At 40.0% G+C, this 21,458-nt stretch overlaps 1 protein-coding gene and 2 pseudogenes across 1 annotated transcript; 2 read left to right on the forward strand and 1 right to left on the reverse strand.

The window, feature by feature from the left end:
• Window positions 1–21,458, forward strand: part of LOC148934136 (uncharacterized) — a 53,079-nt pseudogene that overhangs the window by 16,707 nt on the left and 14,914 nt on the right.
• On the reverse strand, window positions 17,403–18,081 carry LOC125220383 (protein IRX15-LIKE pseudogene; annotated as a pseudogene).
• LOC125219290 (Glutaredoxin family protein) lies at window positions 19,528–20,762 on the forward strand. The gene has a single exon (XM_048121230.2). The coding sequence runs from the start codon at window positions 19,626–19,628 to the stop codon at window positions 20,631–20,633; it is 1,008 nt and encodes a 335-aa protein (XP_047977187.1). The 5' UTR covers window positions 19,528–19,625; the 3' UTR covers window positions 20,634–20,762.

Below are 21,458 nucleotides of genomic sequence, written 5' to 3' on the forward strand. Positions count from 1 at the left end.
CCCCAAGAGATCAGGGATCCAGGTGGTTAAGAATGAGAGGAATGAGCTAGTGCCCACCAGACTAGTTATTGGGTGGCGAATGTGTATAGATTATCGAAAGCTGAATATTGCAACCAGGAAGGACCATTTCCCCCTGCCATTCATCGATCAAATGCTGGAGCGACTGGCTGGGAGGAAGTACTTCTGCTTTTTGGATGGCTACAGTAGATACTTTCAAATCTACTTGAACCCGGAGGACCAGGATAAGACCACGTTCACCTTCCCGTTTGTATAGGCGTATGCCATTTGGCCTATGCAACGCCCCCGGTACTTTCCAACGGTGCATGATGAGCATATTCTCGGATTTGATTGAAGATTGTATAGAGATCTTTATGGATAATTTCACTGTCTATGGAGACTCTTTCGACTCGTGCTTGCAACATTTGGATGTGGTATTAGAAAGGTGCCAAGCAAAGAGTCTGGTTTTAAATTTTGAGAAATGCCACTTTATGGTTACAGAAGGAATTGTCTTAGGACATGTGGTGTCAGAAAAGGGGATCCAGGTGGATCAAGCTAAAGTGGATGTCATATCCAAACTACCCTTCCCTACTGATCAAAAGGGAATAAGAGGTTATCTGGGCCATGCTGGATTTTATCGAAGATTTATCAAGGATTTCGCCAAGATTGCCCGACCCCTTACCAGATTTCTCCAGAACGAGGTGGAGTTCATTTTCGACGAGCATTGCAAGGCTGCTTTCAACCTCCTTAAGGAAAAATTGATTTTTGCGCCGGTTATTCAGGCTCCTAACTGGGATCACCCCTTCGAGGTGATGTGCGATGCTAGTGACTATGCCGTGAGGGCCGTACTGGGTCAGAAGATCGATGGGAAAAGGTACGTGATATTCTATGCATCTAAGACCTTGAATCAGGCCCAACGGAATTATGACACCACCGAAAAGGAGATGTTGGCGGTTGTCTATTCATTCGAAAAGTTCAGGCAGTACCTACTGGGATCCAGAGCCATCGTCTATACTGATCATGCGGCGATTAAGTATCTCATTGCGAAGAAGGAGTCAAAACCCCGACTGATCAGATGGGTGCTGCTTTTACAAGAATTCGATTGGGAGGTAGAAGACAAAAAGGGGGTTGAAAACAAAGTAGTGGACCACTTGAGCAGAATAATACAAGAAGAGAACAGTGAGGATGTGAGAGATCGATTCCCGGAAGAACATTTGTGTGAAGTGATTTTCTCCGCAAGGAAGATCGATTGGGAAGAAGTGATGAGACTTACTGGGCAGGACGTAACAACCAAGGGCAAGGAGAAAGTAGGACAGGAACCCTGGTATGCGGACTTGGCCAACTACCTAGTGACGGGAGAGCTACCAATGGTGCCAAACGTGACAAAGGCTCAGAGGATGAAGATCAAGATCGAAGCAAAGTATTATTTCTGGGACGACCCATACTTGTGGACGGCAGAAACCGACTAGGTCATTAGGAGATGTGTTCCTGATTGGGAGCAACGGGATGTACTAACGCACTGCCACTCCTTGGCATGTGGAGGACATTTCGGGCCAAGGAAGACTGCCAGAAAGGTGCTAGATAGCGGATTCTACTGGCCAACCCTGAATAGAGATGCATACGAGTTCTACAAAGGCTGTGACCGTTGCCAACTGACCGGTGGGATCTCCGCGAGGGATGAGATGCCGCAAGTTCCAGTAATCGTTTGTGAGGTGTTCGACATCTGGGGTATGGACTTCATGGGTCCTTTTCCCTCATCTTATGGGAACTCATATATCCTGGTGTCAGTTGACTATGTATCAAAGTGGATAGAAGCCAAGGCCACAAGCACTTGTGAATCTAAGGAAGTCACCAAGTTCCTCAAGAGTCATATATTCAGCCGATTTGGGATACCAAGGGCAATCATCTCCGATCAAGGGACTCACTTCTGCAACCGAATGGTCGAAGCATTGATGAAGAAGTACGGAGTTCATCACCGCCTATCCAGTCCTTACCACCCTCAAGCCAACGGGCAAGCAAAGATCTCAAACAGGAAAATAAAGAGCATTTTAGAGAAGACAGTCAACCCCTCCAGAAAAAATTGGAGCACAAGGTTGGAAGATTCCTTGTGGGCATATCGCACAGCCTACAAAACTCCTATCGGGATGTCCCCCTATCGCATCGTCTTTGGGAAGATGTGTCACTTGCCAGTAGGAATTGAACACCGAGCATACTGGGCAGTTCAGCAGGTTAACGTGGATGCTAAGAACTGTGAAGAGGAAAGGAAGCTACAACTACAAGAGCTGGAAGAACTCAGATTGGAGTCATTCGACTCAGCCATGTGGTACAAGGAGAAAACAAAAATGTGGCACGACAAAAATCTGAGAACCAAGGATCTCCAAGTTGGTCAGAAAGTACTACTCTTCCAGTCAAGATTGAAGCTAATGCCTGGGAAACTCAAGTCAAAATGGGCAGGACCTTACATTATCACTGCACTACGTGCTAATGGAGCGGTCGAGATTTCAGGGAGTATCCCTAACTCCGAACCTTTTGTCGTTAATGGACATAGATTAAAAATATATAGGGAAAATGAAGAGGTGTGTGTAGTGGAAGAAATTCCACTACACTTTAATAGCGTCTAAATGACCAGTAGAAAAGGGGTTTAGAGTTCCATCTGGTCAACGTAATATGATTTGTGCTTATTGACTAGGTAAAACTTTAAATACCGTTAGTAATGATGTAAATATTGTGAATAATTAATAATTTAACTTAAGTTAAGAAAAAAAAGCCCCAAAAAGATTTTTCGGATCTTAAATATTAATTTGGAGTTCGTACTGACCACGATGATACCACTTGGGTGAAACTCTGAATTATATTAAAGAGCCATTTATTTGCTTTATTTTTATTTCTAGCTAATTGAGAAGGGGGAGATGAGTAAAATTTGAATTTTGGTGCGTGTTGCAGCTTTGCAGGCGAGTGCAGAGACTGGGAGGGCGCGTGGAGCAGGGACGTGACAGGAGACGTCCAATCAGCTACGAGAACTCCCAACCGCCTTCCACACGAAGCGTCGCAACCTGGCAACCGCCTACCACCGGTCAAAACCCTCAACTACCCACCCCTCTATAAAACACCCCACCGCCTACTCCCCTTCACTTTACAAACCCTTACCTGCATTCTCTCACCCACAACCACCATCCCACTTCGTAAACTACCACCCACTACGAAAACCACCGTGACCCACTACCGGAAAAAGAGAAGCACCACCGATACAGCCATGGCAAAGGGAAAGGCAACCAACAACCCAGCATCTACCACCGGTGAAGTCCCGTCAGAAGTCTGAACAACAGCTGAATCGCAGCCGCCAAGTCCACAACGATCACAGCCAACGCCGACGACACAAATCCCGGCAATGGTTCCTTTAGACGCACTGGCAGCGTATCTAAGGCAACAAGACCCCAACAAAGATTGGACAGCGACCCTGGCCGGATTTAGCCTGACCGGAGGAATGCCGGCGATACCAAACCCTACCCCAACAGCAACCACAATAACCCCACCCACCACCACCCCAAAAACCTCACATCCGACATCCGAAAAGACCTCCCCAACAGTAACTGCACAAGCAGAACCACTCGACGTTAGCCCTCTTTCCGCCTATCAAGATCCCAACCGGGGAGAAACAGAGGAAAAGGAGAGTGGAGGGAGAGCAAGCGAGAGCGAGAAGGGTGAAGCAGAGGAGATAATGGCCACTGAAGCCACAACCGATGAAGCAGAGAGGGAGGAGATAGACCTGAACAAAATGGCTAGAAAGCAAGGGTTAATGACGGATGATGAATTCCAAGCGGTTTTGGGCAAGGGGGATAGGATCGTGGTAAACCCTGAAGGGGTGGCTGAGGTACTGGACCTCGCATCCCAGGCAGTAGGGAGGGGGGAAACAACCACGGAAGCAGAAGAGTCGGAAGGCGTAGTCCACCACTCAGTGGAGGAGAAGACAGACGAACAACCGGAAAAAGCTGAACAACTTGAGGAGGAGAGGCAAGAGCCAGACACACATCAAGAGGAAGCCTCAGTGGTAACTAAACCCAAGCCAGTAAAGAGGAGGCTAGTGTTGAAAAACGACCCCAAGGCAGAGAGGCAGAAACCCCAAAGAGTGTCACAGAGATGCTTAGGAAAGTGGAAGTCCAATAAGGCAGGACACAGCAGCAGATGCAGTGGAGGTTTCGAGCGAAGACGAGAAGACTACTCCTACAAAACCTGGGGAGGAGCCCTCGAAAACTAGCCAGGAGGACACCCAAATTGCAACAGGGACAGTATCATCAACGCCGACTGACCAGAAGGAGAATACTGACAAGGTGGCTGAGGGTCTGGACCTCGCATCAGAGTCAGTAGGTCGGGAGGAGGCGACGAGAAGTGATACTAGTACTCGTGCGGTGACCGAACCTACCACCCAGGAGGACGTTTCAACAAAAGCCGACGAAGAAGTAGAGGCAATGGAAATCGAAGAAGCTAAGTATATCCAGGAAAGGAAGAGAAAGGGGAAAGCCCCTGTCAAGAAGAAACAAGCCGTGAAGAAACAGCGCACTGTCAATGCCAGCATAGTGATCAGAGAGCCGGAAGAGAGAGGGAGATTAAGCGACAGCGACTACACTTCCAGCGAGGAGTCTGATTCAGAGAGTGATATCTCTCTAGAAGGGGAAGAATACCATGAGCAGTAGCTCCCCGACAACCACCACGAACTAGTCCACCCTCCGATAGAGAGGATCGTGTAGCGACGATGGAGGGTAGAGCTCACTGATGAGCTTATGGAGGACATGAAGCACTACGACACCAAAAAGCTTCAAGACGCATTTGACGACAAGGAAGATAGTAGCAAGCAGGTTAAATGCGGAAAGGTACTCCACATACCCTCTTTGGATGAGTTATCTGTTCGTGATTCCTTCCTGGCCAGTATGGAAGCATTGGGTTTTGAATGGCTGTTAGAGAATAGGCACCCGGAAATATCTGTGAGATTAGCAAAGGATTTCTTCACCACGTTTAGGTTCCAAGTCACTACGGACCTAGACGAGGTGTCAATTTCCTTCAGAATATTCGGAGGAGAACTGTCCATGAGTCTGATAGAGTGGACTGTGCGACTGGGTATGTGTAGCCTGGAGGAGGCTATAGGACCAGACTGGAGAAGCCGTGAGAGGGGGTACCGAGGAGACACATAGAATTTGAGCCCCATTAAGCCTGGGAGGAGCTAACCCACCCCGATGCTAGCCAGTTCGCCTCCGCTAAATCCAGATCCACCCACTTCAACAATCCCATGCTGAGATTGGTGCAACTCTACTTAGGCTATAACCTACTTGGGCAGAGTAATTCAGCTGCCAGAATGTCCATGACCGAATTGTACATGGTATGGTGCGCTAATCGTGGAAGAACACTGCATTTGGGATTTTGGACAGCCTACCAATGCCACTTGATAGCCACCTACCCAGCTAGAAACTTGTCCCTCTGCCACATACTAGGAGCTTTCGTGCGCAACAACATCATCATAACAGAGGCAGAAGACCTATCTCCGATGCACATGGTCGACGCTCCTGGCCTGTTCGATATGGCCTTCTTCGTCCGCACCAACTTGGTATACTACAGAGAAGGAGTACCCCAATTCTACCCAATGGGAGAAGCCCCTGGGGGAAGGGCACAACAATGCCAGGAGGGGCAAACTGGACAGATCGACCAAGCGCAAAGGCTGAGGCAAGAAAATCTGGAGAGGGCAGTAACTGAGCTGGCAGAGGAGAATATACAATCACGGGCAGAGATGGCGAAGCTGACAACCCTAATGGAGAGCATCCTAAAGGAATTGGCAAGAGGAAAGGCAAGCACTGGAGCTGGAACAAGTGGACATGGAGGATAGGAAGAAGAAACCACCGGACCTGAGGAAAAAGAAGGTGATGAACAAGAGGAAGAAGATGACAACCAACCGGAACCCACTGAAGAAGAACCAAAGGACCCACCTGCACAGACCCCTGCGCCAAGGAGGAGCAGGAGGATCGTCTGATCGACCCCCCCCCCCCCCCCCAAACTGACCAGTTAGTTTTCTTTTTAATTTTAAGTTTTCTTTTAGTTCTGTTTTCTTACTTTTGTTAAATAGGTATAATTATGTGTATTAATTGTAAGCAAACCCCATTCATAACACTTAGCCTATTTAATAGTCTAAGTGTGAGAAGTAAAGGGTTTGCTACTTCGGTGCATGTGTTTTTATTATGTTTTTGTGTTCTGTCATAAGCATGTTAACTCACACTTAGCCTACTGCGTAGTCTAAGTGTGAGGAGCTTATACGTTTATATAACATGTTTGTAAAATATTCTGCTTTGTTTTATAAATCTAGGTATATATCTGAAACTCTTCCACTTAGCCTATTGCATAGTCTAAGTGTGAGAAGTTTTTAGATATAATATGTGTTTGTTGTAAATGTGTGTCTGTCATACTAGCCATTCCCAATTTTCACTTCATAGCCCGTATCTGGGGCAGGCACTTGTGAAGTGAGAGGGGGGAGCAAATGGCCAGATATGACATGTATATATATGTTATTTGAGTCGGTGCATGTTAGTTTTTTTTAGGGTTTGTTTAGGTCTAGGAATTATGTATTATGTTTTTTTTTATGAATGGGCTTAAAACTCAACTGCCTCGAACTGACGGTGAGGGGAATTGAGGGAGATAAGGCATGCCGGAAAACATAAACCACCCCCTCCAGTAACCCCTAGTCAATATAGATGATGCAAGTATGAAGAAAAAACTCATCCCTTAGGTCAGACACGAAAGCCCCCTTAAAAGGTTAGTTAGAAACCCCAAAGTGGAACTGCTTTCCACTAAACACTGAAAAAAGAAGAGAGGCTACCACATGATGTCTAGGGCAAGGTGACCGCGTGTAGCAAACCCTGAAGGCAGTAGGAAACTCCCCTCCCAAAAAAAAAAAACCCTACCCTTAGAACCCCATTTTCTAACCTGGTCTATACCCGAAATGACCCATCAACCACTAGAACTGTATGTGTGCAAGGCATAAGGCAAGGAGGTAACTGCCCAGGAGGACATACAAAAGAAACCAGCTGAAGAGAAGAAAGACAAAGAAAGAAGAAGAAAATCGATCTGAAAAATTCCAGATCCAAAAATAGAAGAAGGTATAAGGGTGGCAAAGCCACAGGAAGAAAACCGAAGAAAATGGTCGCATACTTGACCACAAAAAGAGAAAGGAGGAGGAAGGAATAAGGGTGGCGAAGCCAAAAGGAAGCTACTGATCAGTTGGAAGCCAATGTCAGAAATTGTCCAGCCGAAGAGGAAGCCTTAGCCAGAAGCCCGAATGCACACAGTTCTCTCTCATCAAATAAGTAGTTAGTTTTTGAACCCTAGAGCCTTAGGGACAACTGCCCCAAACATTACAAGCCTATAGCCCCGTTACAAGCCTTAAAGACCTTCAGGAGCTGCACGTGAGATCTGAGTCCGAAACATCTGTGGTTTAGCATTGAGAGAAAACAGTCCTAACATCCCCTGTGAGGAATGAGTGACTGAGTGAACCCAGTGTTTGGCCTAGGATTGGGTGATCCTGACAAGCAGATATACTGACTGGGGAAGAAAAGGGGGGCGGCGGAAGTTCAAGGCTGCCTAAGGCCGGATTGCACCTGATCTCGAGGGAAATGGTGGTTGAAAATATAGCCTATTCTATGTGTTTAAGTTAACTATATGTTTAATGTGTTTGTGTCGTTGTTTGTTTTCTTTTCCTTTGCGTCAGAGTCTTGAGTCCAGTTAGGTAGAGTCGGTCAGGGGGAGTAACCAGGCTCGAATTCGACTTATTTCTTTTTGTTTGTCTTCATGCTTGAGGACAAGCATGTGGTAAGTGTGAGCAGTTTGATAAGTCGTATTCTAAGCCTTGGTTACTGGTCAGTATGTCGTGAAATGCTTGTATTATCTGCAAAACAGTTGCTCAAGTTTGCAGGATTAAAGGATCCAAGTCAGTAGGAGACGATTCAGGTGACGCAAGTGAAAAGGGCGCTAGAAGGGTGCAATACTGACCAGGATGCATGCCAGAGAAAAGGCTCGAGATGGAGAAGAAGGATAGCTGGGATGATCATTAACAAGGGCAGAAAAGTCAAAACTTGAAGGAAATCTATCCTAAAAGCAAGGGCAGCCTCCCTATAAAAGATGCTACTTGGAGAGAGAGAAAGGGAGTTCGCCTTTAGAGTTGGTCCCTTAGAGTTCGGTTAGGAGCTCTAAGTTCTCAGTTCAAAAAACACACTTAGTAGAATTCTCTCGAGAAGATCAGTCCTTCAGCATTGTCCAACCTCTCGTTCCTCGCCACAGCTATGGTCACTTGACGTCCAAGAGTCTGCCGGAGAAGTCATCGATCCACCGTTCCAGCCAGTCGCCGTAGTAGTATAGCAGTATCATCACCCGGAGTGGCCAAACAATCGTTATTTTGCTTTCTAGTTTAATCTTTACTTGTTTTCGTCGTTGGTTTTGTTGCAAACACTCATCGTTGTTGCCTTTTGAAGTACTTGTGAAATTCCAACGCTTAAATTATGAAGTTTCTATTTCATATGTCGCTTTGGTTCGAGTTTGCTTCATTCTGCGTAGGAAAATTAGATCTAGTTGTTACTTTTAATTTCTAAGTGTTTTCTTACCTGGAGTTGTCGATTTGAAGTTGTAGTTATGTTTTAGTCTAATCTTCGTGCTTGAGTCTTCGTGTTGCATTATAATCACCGCCTTGCATGTTAGTCAGTAGAAGTAAAATTGCAGTTTCACCGTTTATTTTAAGTTCAAGCATTTTAATCAATGGATCTTGAGTTTGAGGTTATGAATCTGAGTTTAGTTATGGTGTTTGTGTTCATCTGATTTTTTTGTTAATACTTGGTGAAGAAGAAAACGTCAAAATCAACTTTAGTTTGGACCACTTTACTTTTAAGTTACTTTTGCTTTTGTTCCCTACTTTTCAGTTGTATTGTCCAGACCTATCAGAGAGCCACCCAGCCACCAGATACGCCTTGTAGTCTAAATTTCCTCTTTTAGTAACTGTCTACTTTTCATATGCCTCTGAGACACCTTGTCCCCAATTTCCACGAACACCACCACATGCCTGTTATTTTCACACCCACTAGTCAGTAGAGTACCTTCTTTATTTCTTGCCTAGGTAAAATCTCAACCCAAGCGTGGTAGCTAACCAAAAACACCCAGGAAAATCACCGCAGTTATCCAAACGTGTCCATCCTTGTGGGATTCGACCCTTACCTCCACTATACTAATCAGTAGAAGTGGGTTTAGGAAAATTGTTTGAAGCCAGGTCCCGGTTGTCGTACCAACGACTCAGCTGGGTCGGGAATCCCTTCCTGATCAGTTGGATACACTCCAAATTACATACGAAAACCGACTCACAGACCCGAAAGGCCTTTCAATTACAACAAAAAATAAAGACCTTTCGGACTTTTGATGCTTAATCACATCGAGTAGAGGAGGCATTAGACTTTCAGCAAGCCTATGGTAAACTTTGCATGATGCATGATTTGAGAGTATACACTTTGTCTTATACATTTTGAGAGTGAGAGAAAGAACACTTCCCATCTTTGGAAGTTTACCACATGTGAGTGCAGGATTTCAAGGTGTTCCACGAGTTAGTAATGAAAATGCACTAAAAAGCCTGCTTGATTTGATTGTGTTAATACATGCTTAATCTATTATTTCATCTTTTGAGGCAATTACGACGTCTAGTCCTTGTGCATTCTATGCGTCTATATTTTGTGTCTTTATTGTTTTGTTCGAGGACGAACAAAAATGTAAGTTTGGGGGAGTTGATACGCTTGGATTTTGCACTGTTTTAAGGCCACTATTTGGCCTGGTTTTAATGTCAAAGTCGCATTACATGTCCATTATTTTCATATTTTATACATTTGGGTATTTTGACGTGTTTTGTGAGAAATGTGCATATTTGAGCCGAAAAAGGGAGTCAAAACGCAAAGTCTGGAAATCTGGAGTTTCAGGCGCCGGTCCGCCTCGGAAATTCTATGCCAGAAAAGGAGTTTCATCCGGTGACTGTCGGAGCATGCATGGCGGCCCACCACCAATGAGGCAGAAGCTCTGGACTACCGTGTGGCGACCGCCGGCCGACGTGCAGCGCCCCGCCGTGAAAAGCGGCGCATCTGATTTGACCTAGATTAACTGTGCTAGGGTATTGTAGTTGTGAATTTGTATAACCATAACTGTGAACGCACATCCCTGGAATTTCCTTATCTCTATACTTTTATCTCTGTGATCTATTTGCAATCAGTTGTTTACTGCTTTCAATTGCTTTCAGTTTTCAAAACTCTCAAAAACCTTTTAGTTCTCCAGATAGTAATTCAGTTTTAGTAGAAGATAGACATTCTGTGTTTTTATTCCCGTGTTCGATATCTGGTACTGACCTTTAGCTATACTGTTCCTACTATGTATACTTGTAGGTATTAATAGTGCTAAAAAATAGTGCATCAGTGGAAAAATGGAAATGACAAAATAGGACAATTATTGATGGATGAATGGAGTACTCTTAATAACTACTCACTCTGTCCCATTAAAAATAAAATGTTTATGAGTTGTATCATTAAAAATGAAACGTTTTTTAAAATTGAAACAACATCTACTTTTTCATCTCTTACTTTATTCTCTCCTTATTAACTCATAAGATAACATTACATAAAATTTCGTTAAAAAATCAAATGTTTCATTTCTAATGGAACGGGGAATATGAGTTTTAGTATTTTTTATATAGTACGAAGTATTTGAATTAGTTTATAGTACTTCGAATCCGCTATAAATTCTCTACGTAGGATATATATTAAATTTAGCTTTATAAACACTCTTCGCATAAGATAAAATCGCTGACATCGTTGAAGAATCCGGGATAATCGGCATAGCATCATCGAGTATAATGCTAACATTATCACTTGTAAGAACTTAATGCTTCCAATATATAAGCACCTAGCAATAATAAAATGAATAGATTACACATTATTATTATATAGTACATTTGAAAAATGTCTATTTAATTTTTATATACTTTTTAAATTTAATTTACGAAAGATCAATAATATTGAATATATACAATTAGAAAGTGTGGTCTAACTTTGTAAAAGGATCAAAATATACATCATTTTATATTTTGATGTATTATATTGTTATTTGCATTATATAAATATATTAATTAGATATTATATATATTAATAAAATGGAATTCATCCATAATTAATTATTTATGATTTATACTGTTGAATAATTTTAATAAATAGATAACTAAGTGTACATGTGAACGTGTGAATATGTGCATGAACTAAAGTAATTGTGTGCATGTAATATTGTTTATATATATTGAAGAGTGGTCGAAGAGTAAGCGAGATGTGCTTAAAATAAAATCTCGCGATCCAGGGAATCCACTAGATACCAGGTCTAGGAACTCAGAGAATCTTCGGTAACCTGTTGTTGGGCACACAATCACTTCCTTCGCCCTTCAAAACCCTCAACCCGCTATAGCTAAAAAGATTAGTACATGGAAGCAGGGATCGAATCCACAAAGACAGATGTGTAAGAAAACATGTTCAAAGACCTGGAAACTATTTTTGGCTGCTGCCACACAATTTTTGGAGTTGAGCTTCCTAGACTGGGTAAATGAAATATTTTACTCTAACAGCTAGATCTAGGCAGGGACATGCATAATGGCTAAAAGTAATTGAAAAGACTACTTGACTAGGTAAACGACTTCCTGAGCTAGCCTAGACAGACGAAAAGCGAAATGTGGGGACCATTTCCCAAAACGGCATAGTACGACTGAAAAAGCTGCAAATTAACTAACCTAAGGACTAACTAACAGCGACATCATCTTCCCTAATTTTTATCACAAAACAACCGATGAAAAATAGAGCAAATAAAGATCGAAACAGGGGTTAACGAAATTAAACCGATGGACATCAAAAACGACTAAAATAAACACAGATCCATAACTACTAGACGAGGCAAACAAGTAAATAGAATGCAAAACATCATACCATGCAAATGCGAACAGATCTATACGTCGGATGCTTCATCCACTCCGGATCCAAGCCATCCACAACAATAAAACACCATTTCCATCTTCGATCTTCACAGATTCAACTAGATTCAACCGATCAACAACAATCTCCAAGCAATTCAAACTCCAAACTCAAATCAACCAACAATATCCATCAAAGCAAACAAATAAAAAGACAATATCATAACTGAAACCAAAATAGAAATATCCATAGTAAAATACACAGTATCCAACGGAACAATAACAAAGCATAACCGAGCTTCGAACAGCAAAGACTCGGGGAAATACGAAATGAAAAGCGAAAAGCAGTAAAGGATTGTATCTTCGCCTCCGCAGAGACGGTGTTACACCACAACTAAATCTGAAAGTGCACTCCCCAAAATGTTTCCCCTCAAGTGTGTGTAGAGAAAAGTGGAAAAACTAAGCTAAGAGCCGAATGGAATTGAGAGAGATATTTCATGCTGATCGCATGCTCTTATTTATAGTGGATGGAGCTTCTAGACTGTTCATGTGATTCCCATTTTGCCCTTCAATCGGATGCTCCTCAGTCTAGTAACTCCTCCTTCTTCCGCTCACTTTTTCCGCCAGCTTCTTCCTCCATGCAATCTTCGTCTTCTTCCTGGGGCTGGCGATTTCTCTACACACCTGGCTTATAAAACCTTGTTAGACCTAGGAAATTATAAAATTTATCCCTATAACCAATACATGAAATTAGCCTTATCATATATGCATGTAATTATGTACTATATAATATTTATATATATACATACATGAATATGAATATTTGAATAAGGACTCACTATGGAGCCACACGTGTAAATTTATAATTATAAATGTTATAGAGTTACGTGGTGCAAAGAAGATAGGAAGTACACTTTTTTGTTTAATAAAAATGGAGTCGGTTTATGGAGGATAGGAAATAATAAAAATAATAATCAGAGGGAGGGGGATGAGTTTAGCGAGGAGGGAGTCAGAGAGTAAAAACGAAAGGAACTTTTGGAAGAAAAAGAAAAACGAGAGGGTTGGAATTGAGAAGAAATTCACGTATATTTTCGGTTTCGGGATTGATGGCTATGGAACAGGAGATGGAATAAAAAACTCGGTTAGATTACATGTTTTAATCAGGTGTATATAAATCATACTTTTAATTTTACATATTTTATGTGATTGATTGCTATGTGTTAAATTGAAGTAAATATTTGAATTATAGGATGTGAGCTTGAAATGGTTATGTGTTATTTGATATTGATCGTAAAATATGATGTGGATATGTGATTTGTGCAATGGCTATGTTTATCTATAGTATTGGAATTAATTGATGGAATATATGGCTATGTAATTGGTGCAATGGATATGTTTGATGTATGGTATTAGAATCATTCGAATCATGAGATTAAAGAGGATATGTGACTATCTTGCTCTGGATCTGATATACAATGGCAATAGACCTACAGGTCATATACAATGATAATAGACCTACGAGTCAAAACAAAAGAGCAAAGAGGGGCCTTCGTGGAAAGGTCAATACAAAGAGGGGCCTTCGTGGAAAGGTCAATACAAAGAGGGGACTTCGTGGAAAGGTCAAATAGATATAAGGGACCTACGGGTCGTATAGAATGGAAATTCCGGGCAGATACCGGGCTTGATCAGTCACATAATACTCCCTTCGTCCCAAGATATTAGACCCCTTTCTTTTGGGCACAGGAATTTAGGAGATACTGTTTTGTGGTGTAAATAGAGTTGGTAGTAGAGTAAATTTTTACCATAAATAGAAATGGTTCAAGTATATTGGGACACCCCAAAGTGGAATAGGGGTTTAATATCTTGGGACGGAGGGAGTATTAAAGATGATCATAGAGGCATAGGTTTGTGTTAAAATGACAACACTTCTTAAGGTAACACCATACCACCAATCCTAGCCAATCATTTGTACACATGGACGAATAATCAGCTGCCATGTGGCAATCATAAAAATTGCTCAAGGGTACATTTTTGCGGACTGCAATATCCAATACGCTAGACTGCAATTTTTCCCGTCTGCAATATCCAATACGCTGGACTGCAATTTATAGATTGCAGTCCAGCGTGGATATTGTAGTCTAGCGTTTATAATATTGCAGTCTAGCATGGTGTCACAGTGTCATTTTAAGAGTGTTGTCATTTTAACGCACCCCTAGAGGCATATGCATATGGATATGAAATTGTTTATGATATTTATTATTTTTGGTTATATGTATATTGATTATAGTTAAAGAATATTCTTGATATTTGGTTATATGTATATTGATTATAGTTAAAGAATATTCTTGATATTTCTGTGACGTGAAATTAAAGGTGGAATTTATATGCACTGAGTTGTGGCTTATATAAACCATTAATATTTTTCAGGCAAATATATTGTTGATGTTTTGGTTGATACGAGTTTTAGAAACTCCACGTGTTATCAGGGTTGGCAGCTCACGCATTATAGCAACCTTCTCTCATCCTCTTCATTTTGCATGTAGACCAATGTATAACATATAGAGTGGTGAGAGAGCCTCAATATAGTTCAAAATGTTTTGAAATATGAAACAGATTAATGTTGATTTCTGAGTTTATCTTATATGGGTGTTTTACGAATTTTACATGTAGGCTATTTGCTTAAAAAATTCATATTTATATAATTAGAATATGTGACAAAGGGGTTGGTTGGGGTATGACAAACTTTTTAATTGATCGTATCGTTTATTCTTAAGTTTGGTTTAGGTCGGTCCTTCTCTTATATTTCTTCCTTATAACGCATTATAAAATGTTTAAATATATGATTAATTAATTAGCAATAGTACGATAGTATGTAATTGATAAAAAAAAGAGACTAATGCAAAAACCTTTAAAAGTAGTTTTGGCTTACATGATAAAATATACTAAGAACAAAGATGATTATATTGAAGGATGTATAAAAAAAATAATTTAAGTATTAAAAAAATTATAAATTTGATAAATTAATGACCAATATATACTCTCTCCGTCCCACTTAATATATCCACATTCTTGAGTGACATAAGATTTTAAGAGGAGTTGTTAGTTGGAGTAAGTAGAGAAAAAAATGTAATTGAATATTTTGACGAGTGAGGGAGATTTATTTCAAACCATAATTTTAATTTATTAATTTTATAAAGAGATATTAGTATACTACATATAATATTGGTTTTTATGAAAAATAAAAATTTCAAATTATAAAAAGAAGAAAAAGAAAATCTTCACTAAATACTCATTAATGTTGTAAATAAATACTCCATTTGTTCCTTAGAAAAAATACATTTCTTTTCGGCACGGAGTTTAAGAATAGTGTGTTAAATGGATGGTGGAAAAAGTAAAAGAGAGTAAGTAAGAGATATGAAGAGAGAATAAAGTAAAAAGAAGAATTACTTTTTGCTACAAATAAAAATGACTCAATTAACTTGGAACTTCTCAAAATAGAAAAATGACTCTATTAACATGAAACAGAGGAAGTAACTCTTATTAATGCTAACTTATTTACATAGTATCATAAATGTTAACAAAGTAGATGAATATTCAGCTATCTGCAAGTTAAATATAATCAATCAAACTATCATCTTTCTTCCATTCAAAAAAACATATTTTCTTCTTACTACCATAAGAAGATGTTTTTTAGTAATTATGCGATTTCATTAGATTGTTCGCAATTGTTTTATGATTTAATTTGAAATATTTCAACCAAATTTAGGATTAATAGACCTTTAAACTTTGATCAAATTCGGTCGATTTATCTCCTGTTAAATTTTTAGTAAAACTCCGATTTTATAGAATATGCATATATATGTCTATCTTTGACTACAAATTGTTCCAAAATACACATTCAAATATATATGGATTAGTAAAATAAAAGTTCAAATAGACTACCTAAAATTATAGCAGAGAGAGATAATAAATAGGTAAACATGATACATAGACGGATAGTAGAAAGAAGTAGATATTTGAAACCATGTTTATCAGCAACCACCCAACCCAACCACCAATTTTTCAGGAGAAACGGTACATTTTATTATTGCACAGTAAAATTTGTCCAATTAAACCATACCTTTTTTGATGATTTATCAATGACCATCCAACCACACTATTATATTATTTATTTTTATTATTTTTTATAATAATATTATTACATGAAATATTTATTATTGCATAATAAAAAGATTATAAAAAAAGCATAATAAATGACGAATTAAAAATTATAAAATAAATAACATAACATATATTAAATTCAAAATTGAATATACATAATTGGTGCTCAAAACATAAGATGAAAATTAGAAATAGAAATTTTGAGAATCGGAGAATATATTACCCTCATCAATATTCATAATGAACAACAAAGAATACTATAAAATAAAAACTTATACTCCCTCTGTCCGCCATTAGGAGTCTCATTTCTTGGCGGCACGGGTTTTAAGAAATGTAAAGAAAAGTGGGTGGAAAAAAATTAGTGGAATAAGGGTCCCACGTGTATATATTAATTTTGAATGAAATGTGAGTGGAATGAGTTAATGGAAGGTGGGATCCTATTACCATTTATGATAAAAGTGAACCGGGACTTCTATTCGCGGACGAACTAAAATGAAAAAATGAGACTCCTATTCGCGGACGGTGGGAGTACCACTACCAAAGAAGAAGGATTATATGAAAGAAAAGATGATATTTTTTTATCAAAACTATAACAAATGTGGTCTCTATTTGTAGAGGATGAAAAATTATGAATGTTAGTATAATTTTTATAATTTATTAATATAATATAAAAAAGATATATAATATTTTTAAAAAAATATTTATCAACCAATGAGATTGTGTCATTTGGTACATTGATTTGTTTATTGACCATTAGATTACAGAGTAGCATCTTATTACTCACATCAATCACACCCTTTCACGTTTTTTAATGTGTATTGTTTAATGTATAATGATGTTTTATTCAATGTCAGTCTATCATATCATGCATCTTGCATTAAATTTCTATTATATATGCTGAAAGATTTATACAATATACGCTAAAAATTTTCATGAAAGTGGGTGGAAAAATAAAAACTTCGAAGACATGGCTTTTATATATGTATAGATTAGTGATTAGAGAACATGTCATTATCATCATCCATGGTGAATAAATATTTTTTTAAAGATTAAAGGCCAAAGGTGGTCCCTGACATATGGTCGTTTTATCAATTTGGTCCTAAACATTATCTTTTTGATTATTTGGTCCCTCACAAATGAACTCGGACCCGAATCGGTCCTCAATTAACAGAACCGTCTAAAATAGACGGTCAACGTCCGGTTTTGACCAAATTAAAATAACACAACAAATTTAGCGACGAAACTAATCTATCACTAATTGGGAGAAACTGAGCAGAATCCATTCTGTTATCCTCAAATTTCTAATGACGAAATGCCCCAACAAATCTTTCGTTTAAACCAAATTCTCCACACACAGTAACTCCTCGCTGCAAACCCTCTCCACCTCCCGATTGAATTCGTGCACAAACACGTGCGTCTCTGCCGCGCCGGCCCTCTTGCTCCGCACCATCACTCCGGCGGTGAAAATCGCCTACATCCGCCCCGAAGTAAGCCCTCAGCCCGTCGACCAGGATCACATCCCAAGCGACGTCGTACAAGTGGTTCGGCAGGTCGTTTACGACCAATTTGCAATCGGAGAAGAGTAGATTCTGCACCGGCCGACACTCCCCCCTCATATCCCCTTTTGAATACTCAATCAGATCGTAAATTCGCTGACGAAAACCTTTCTTCGTGAATTGGACGTCGTAGGCTTCGATCGACGGCTGGTTCTCCTTCAATTTCGACACGAAGTGCGCGCTGTCACTGACGAACACGGTGCGGCCGTTGTGGTTGAGGGAATTCCACAGTAGGGTTTCGTGGCTGAGACCGAAGAAGAGGAGGTTACAGGGGGAGGCGCAGCCACGGAGCACGGCTGCGACGGTGTTCAGCTCGTCGGCGGACATGCGGTTGGTGGAGGAGGCGTTGAGGGCGTCGGAGCGGAGTCGTCATTTAATTAGGAATTAAGAACTTTAATCAACCCTAATTAATTACCATTAGTAATTTAATATAGTTAAATTGTAATCACCGTCTATTTTTTGACGGTTCTATTAAGTGAGGACCGATTTGGGTCCGAGTTCATTTGTGAGGGACCGAATAATCAAAAAGATAATGTTAAGGACTACATTGATAAAACGGTCATATGTTATGGACCACTTTTGGCCTTTACTCTTTTTTAAAAAAAGAAAAATTATAATATAGAAGAAAGATTATATGTAGAGAAAAATTGAGATTTTTTTAAAATAAAACAATAGCAAATGTGATCTCAATTTGTAGAGGATGAAAAAATATGAATTTTGGTATAATTTATATATATATATATATATATATAATTTAATATATAAAAGATATTTGAATAATAAATAAAATATTTATTGACCAATGAGATTGTAAAAAATGGCATAATCTCATTGGTCAATAAAATAAATTGAGATAAACACCTCTTGATCTTACTTTACCCAATGGTCAAAAAGAGTGATTTGACTAATTCACATCCTTTATTCTCTATATCAAATCAGTCATATATTAATAATATATATTATATGCTAATACAATTTTATAATATACTAGTTATCAATATTTCATGAAAGTGGGTGGGAAAATTTCTTTGTCACGTACTGTGGCTTTATATATTTATAGATTTGTTGATTAGTTGATGAAATATATATTCCCTTCGTCCCTTATTATGTGCCTCAGTTTTTCATTTTGGTATGTTCCATATTAATAGTCTCACTTCAGTTTTACTATTTTTATTTATGGATCTCACATTCTACCAACTCATTTCAACTCACTCCACCCAACTTTTTCAATTTATTTTTATTTACATTTCTTGAATTCTATGTCAGGTCAAAGTAGGACACATATTGAAGAACAGAGAGAGATATAAACTGGATAAATAAGTCTTCTTTTTCTATATTGTAGATTGTATGATATTCTTCCGTTTCATGTTAATAGAGCCATTTTCTATTTTGAAAAGTTTCAACATAATTGAGTCATTTTTATTTTTAGTAAAAAGTAAATTCTCACTCTTACTTTATTCTTTCTTACTTTATTCATCATTCCCTTAACATACTAATCTTAAACTCCCTGCCGAAAAAAATGCCTCTATTAACCAAAAAATACATTTTAGTTATACAACATTTTTAGTCTATTCATTGTAGAAATATTAAATCGATACGTAAACTAAAATAGAAAAAAAGGTTCAAGAAAATCATATAAGTAGCTTAAATTAGAAAATGGTTAACACCACAGAAACAATTAATAACGAAATAAAGCATTAATCCAAATAATAAGCAACGTGTTCTCTCACTCGCCACAACCATATCTCTTGTCTTCGTTCCAAGCGCCAAAATGGACTATTGGGAATCACATAACCACAAACAAAATTTAAGGCCACAAAACATTACTACTACTACATTACAAACAAGATAAAGTAAAAGAAGATAAAGCCCTCCACCATCCCACCACAAAATCGCATGCCACAACAACAATGGGTTGCACTTCATCCAAGCGAATCGACGTCGCCGTCGACGCCTACCGCCCTCCCCCGTCTTCCTTCGCCGTCTTCGACGTGAACTCCATCCAGGAGCCCTGGCTCAAGCCCTCTTCCGATAACCCCGACGAGCCCTCCCTCGACGAGAAGCCCCCGCTGCCGCCCTCCCCGCCCCCACTCCTCGACAAGCTCAACGGCGCCATCGACGGCGCCGCCCCCCGTTCCTGGGACGAAGTCAGCAAAGCACTCGAGGATCTCAAGCCGAAGCTCAACGCCGCCCCACCCCCGCCCCCAATCGAAGAACAACCGGCCCTGATTCGCAAGAACTTCTCCTTCCACACTTTAGAAGAGCTGGAGAAGAAGAAGAAAGCTTCGTCAATTGATAATCAGCTAGTTTCTGGACCTGGACCTGGACCTGTAGTGGCGGTAGCGAGATCACTGAAGGACAACATATTCATACAGAAGGACAGGGAGGAGAGGGAGAAGGAAGGGAGAGGGGCGGGGTTCGTGAAGCGGGACCCGCTGGGGGATTTCGCGGAGATATGCCCGCCGGGAGGGGAGGAGGCGGTGGTGGTGTACACGACGTCGCTGGGAGGGGTGCGGCGGACGTACGAGGACTGCAACCGCGTGAGGCAGCTCATGGAGACGTACCAGGTGGTGTTCGACGAGCGGGACGTGGCGCTGGACGGGGGCTTCCGTGGGGAGCTGAGGGGCCTGCTCGGGGAGGAGGGGGCGGCCGTGCCGAGGGTGTTTGTGAAGGGGAGGTATATCGGGGGGGCAGAGGAGGTGGTGGGGCTGAACGAGACGGGGCGGCTTAGCCGGATATTGAATTGGGCGAGGGTGGAGAGGGGGGCGGGGAGGCTGGGGTGTAGGGGGTGTGGTGGGGCCAGGTTTGTGCCCTGCTTGGGGTGTGGGGGGAGTTGTAAGGTGGTTGTGGGGGCTGATAGAGAGAGGTGTGGAGAGTGTAATGAAAATGGTTTGGTTCATTGCCCCATTTGTGTTTGATTTTACATCTTGTTTTTTCCTTTGCTTTCGCCTATCTATTGTATTGTGGAGTATTGTATTTTGTACACATACCAATGTTTTTTACTTTTCTCCATACTAAATACGGAGTAGTAAATTGAGTTTCTATAATTACATGGGGTCTGTGTTTCTATTTTTTCTAATCAATAATTACATGGGGTCTGTGTTTCTATTTTTTTCTAATCAATAAAGTTACTTTGTGTTTCTATTTTTCCAACATAAACACATGAACAATTAGGTGTGATGCTCTATAGCTAGGAATTTTGAGCAAGGAAGATAATATTTTATGCAATGGGGAGTGAATAAGTAATGCAATAATAAAATGTCTACGGTCATGCATGTTAAAAAGTTCACGATTTGCAAAAATATAACAATTGCAATATGTATTACTTTCAGATAATTAAAAGTATCCAATAGATGTCATATAGAAATTTAGATAAAGAAATTGATTAAAAACAATATAGTTTGGAATTGGATGAGCCTTTGTCATGAGTGATTTAATATATACATTCATAAAGATATTAGTACTCGATCCCTTAGTCCTCTGTCATGTGTTCTAGTTTTTCATTTTGGTTCATCCCCTATTAATTATCACTTATATTTTATTATAAAATTAATATACAAAAATATGATCCATATATCTAGAGGCGAACCTACGTAGAACCTTGGGGTCCCATGTTAATGTGAATGTGCATCTCTAAGCTCAGGTGGCCTACACCTCAGCCTTCCATCATAGAGGTCCGTGCTCGACTCCCACGAGGGACATAATATGACACAGCTTCATTACAACTCATGCCACAACTACTT

The sequence above is a fragment of the Salvia hispanica genome, chromosome 1, assembly GCF_029641045.1.
Source record: "Salvia hispanica isolate PSC_SH4W2 chromosome 1, Shi_PSC_v1, whole genome shotgun sequence".
Classification (NCBI taxonomy): domain Eukaryota; kingdom Viridiplantae; phylum Streptophyta; class Magnoliopsida; order Lamiales; family Lamiaceae; genus Salvia; species Salvia hispanica.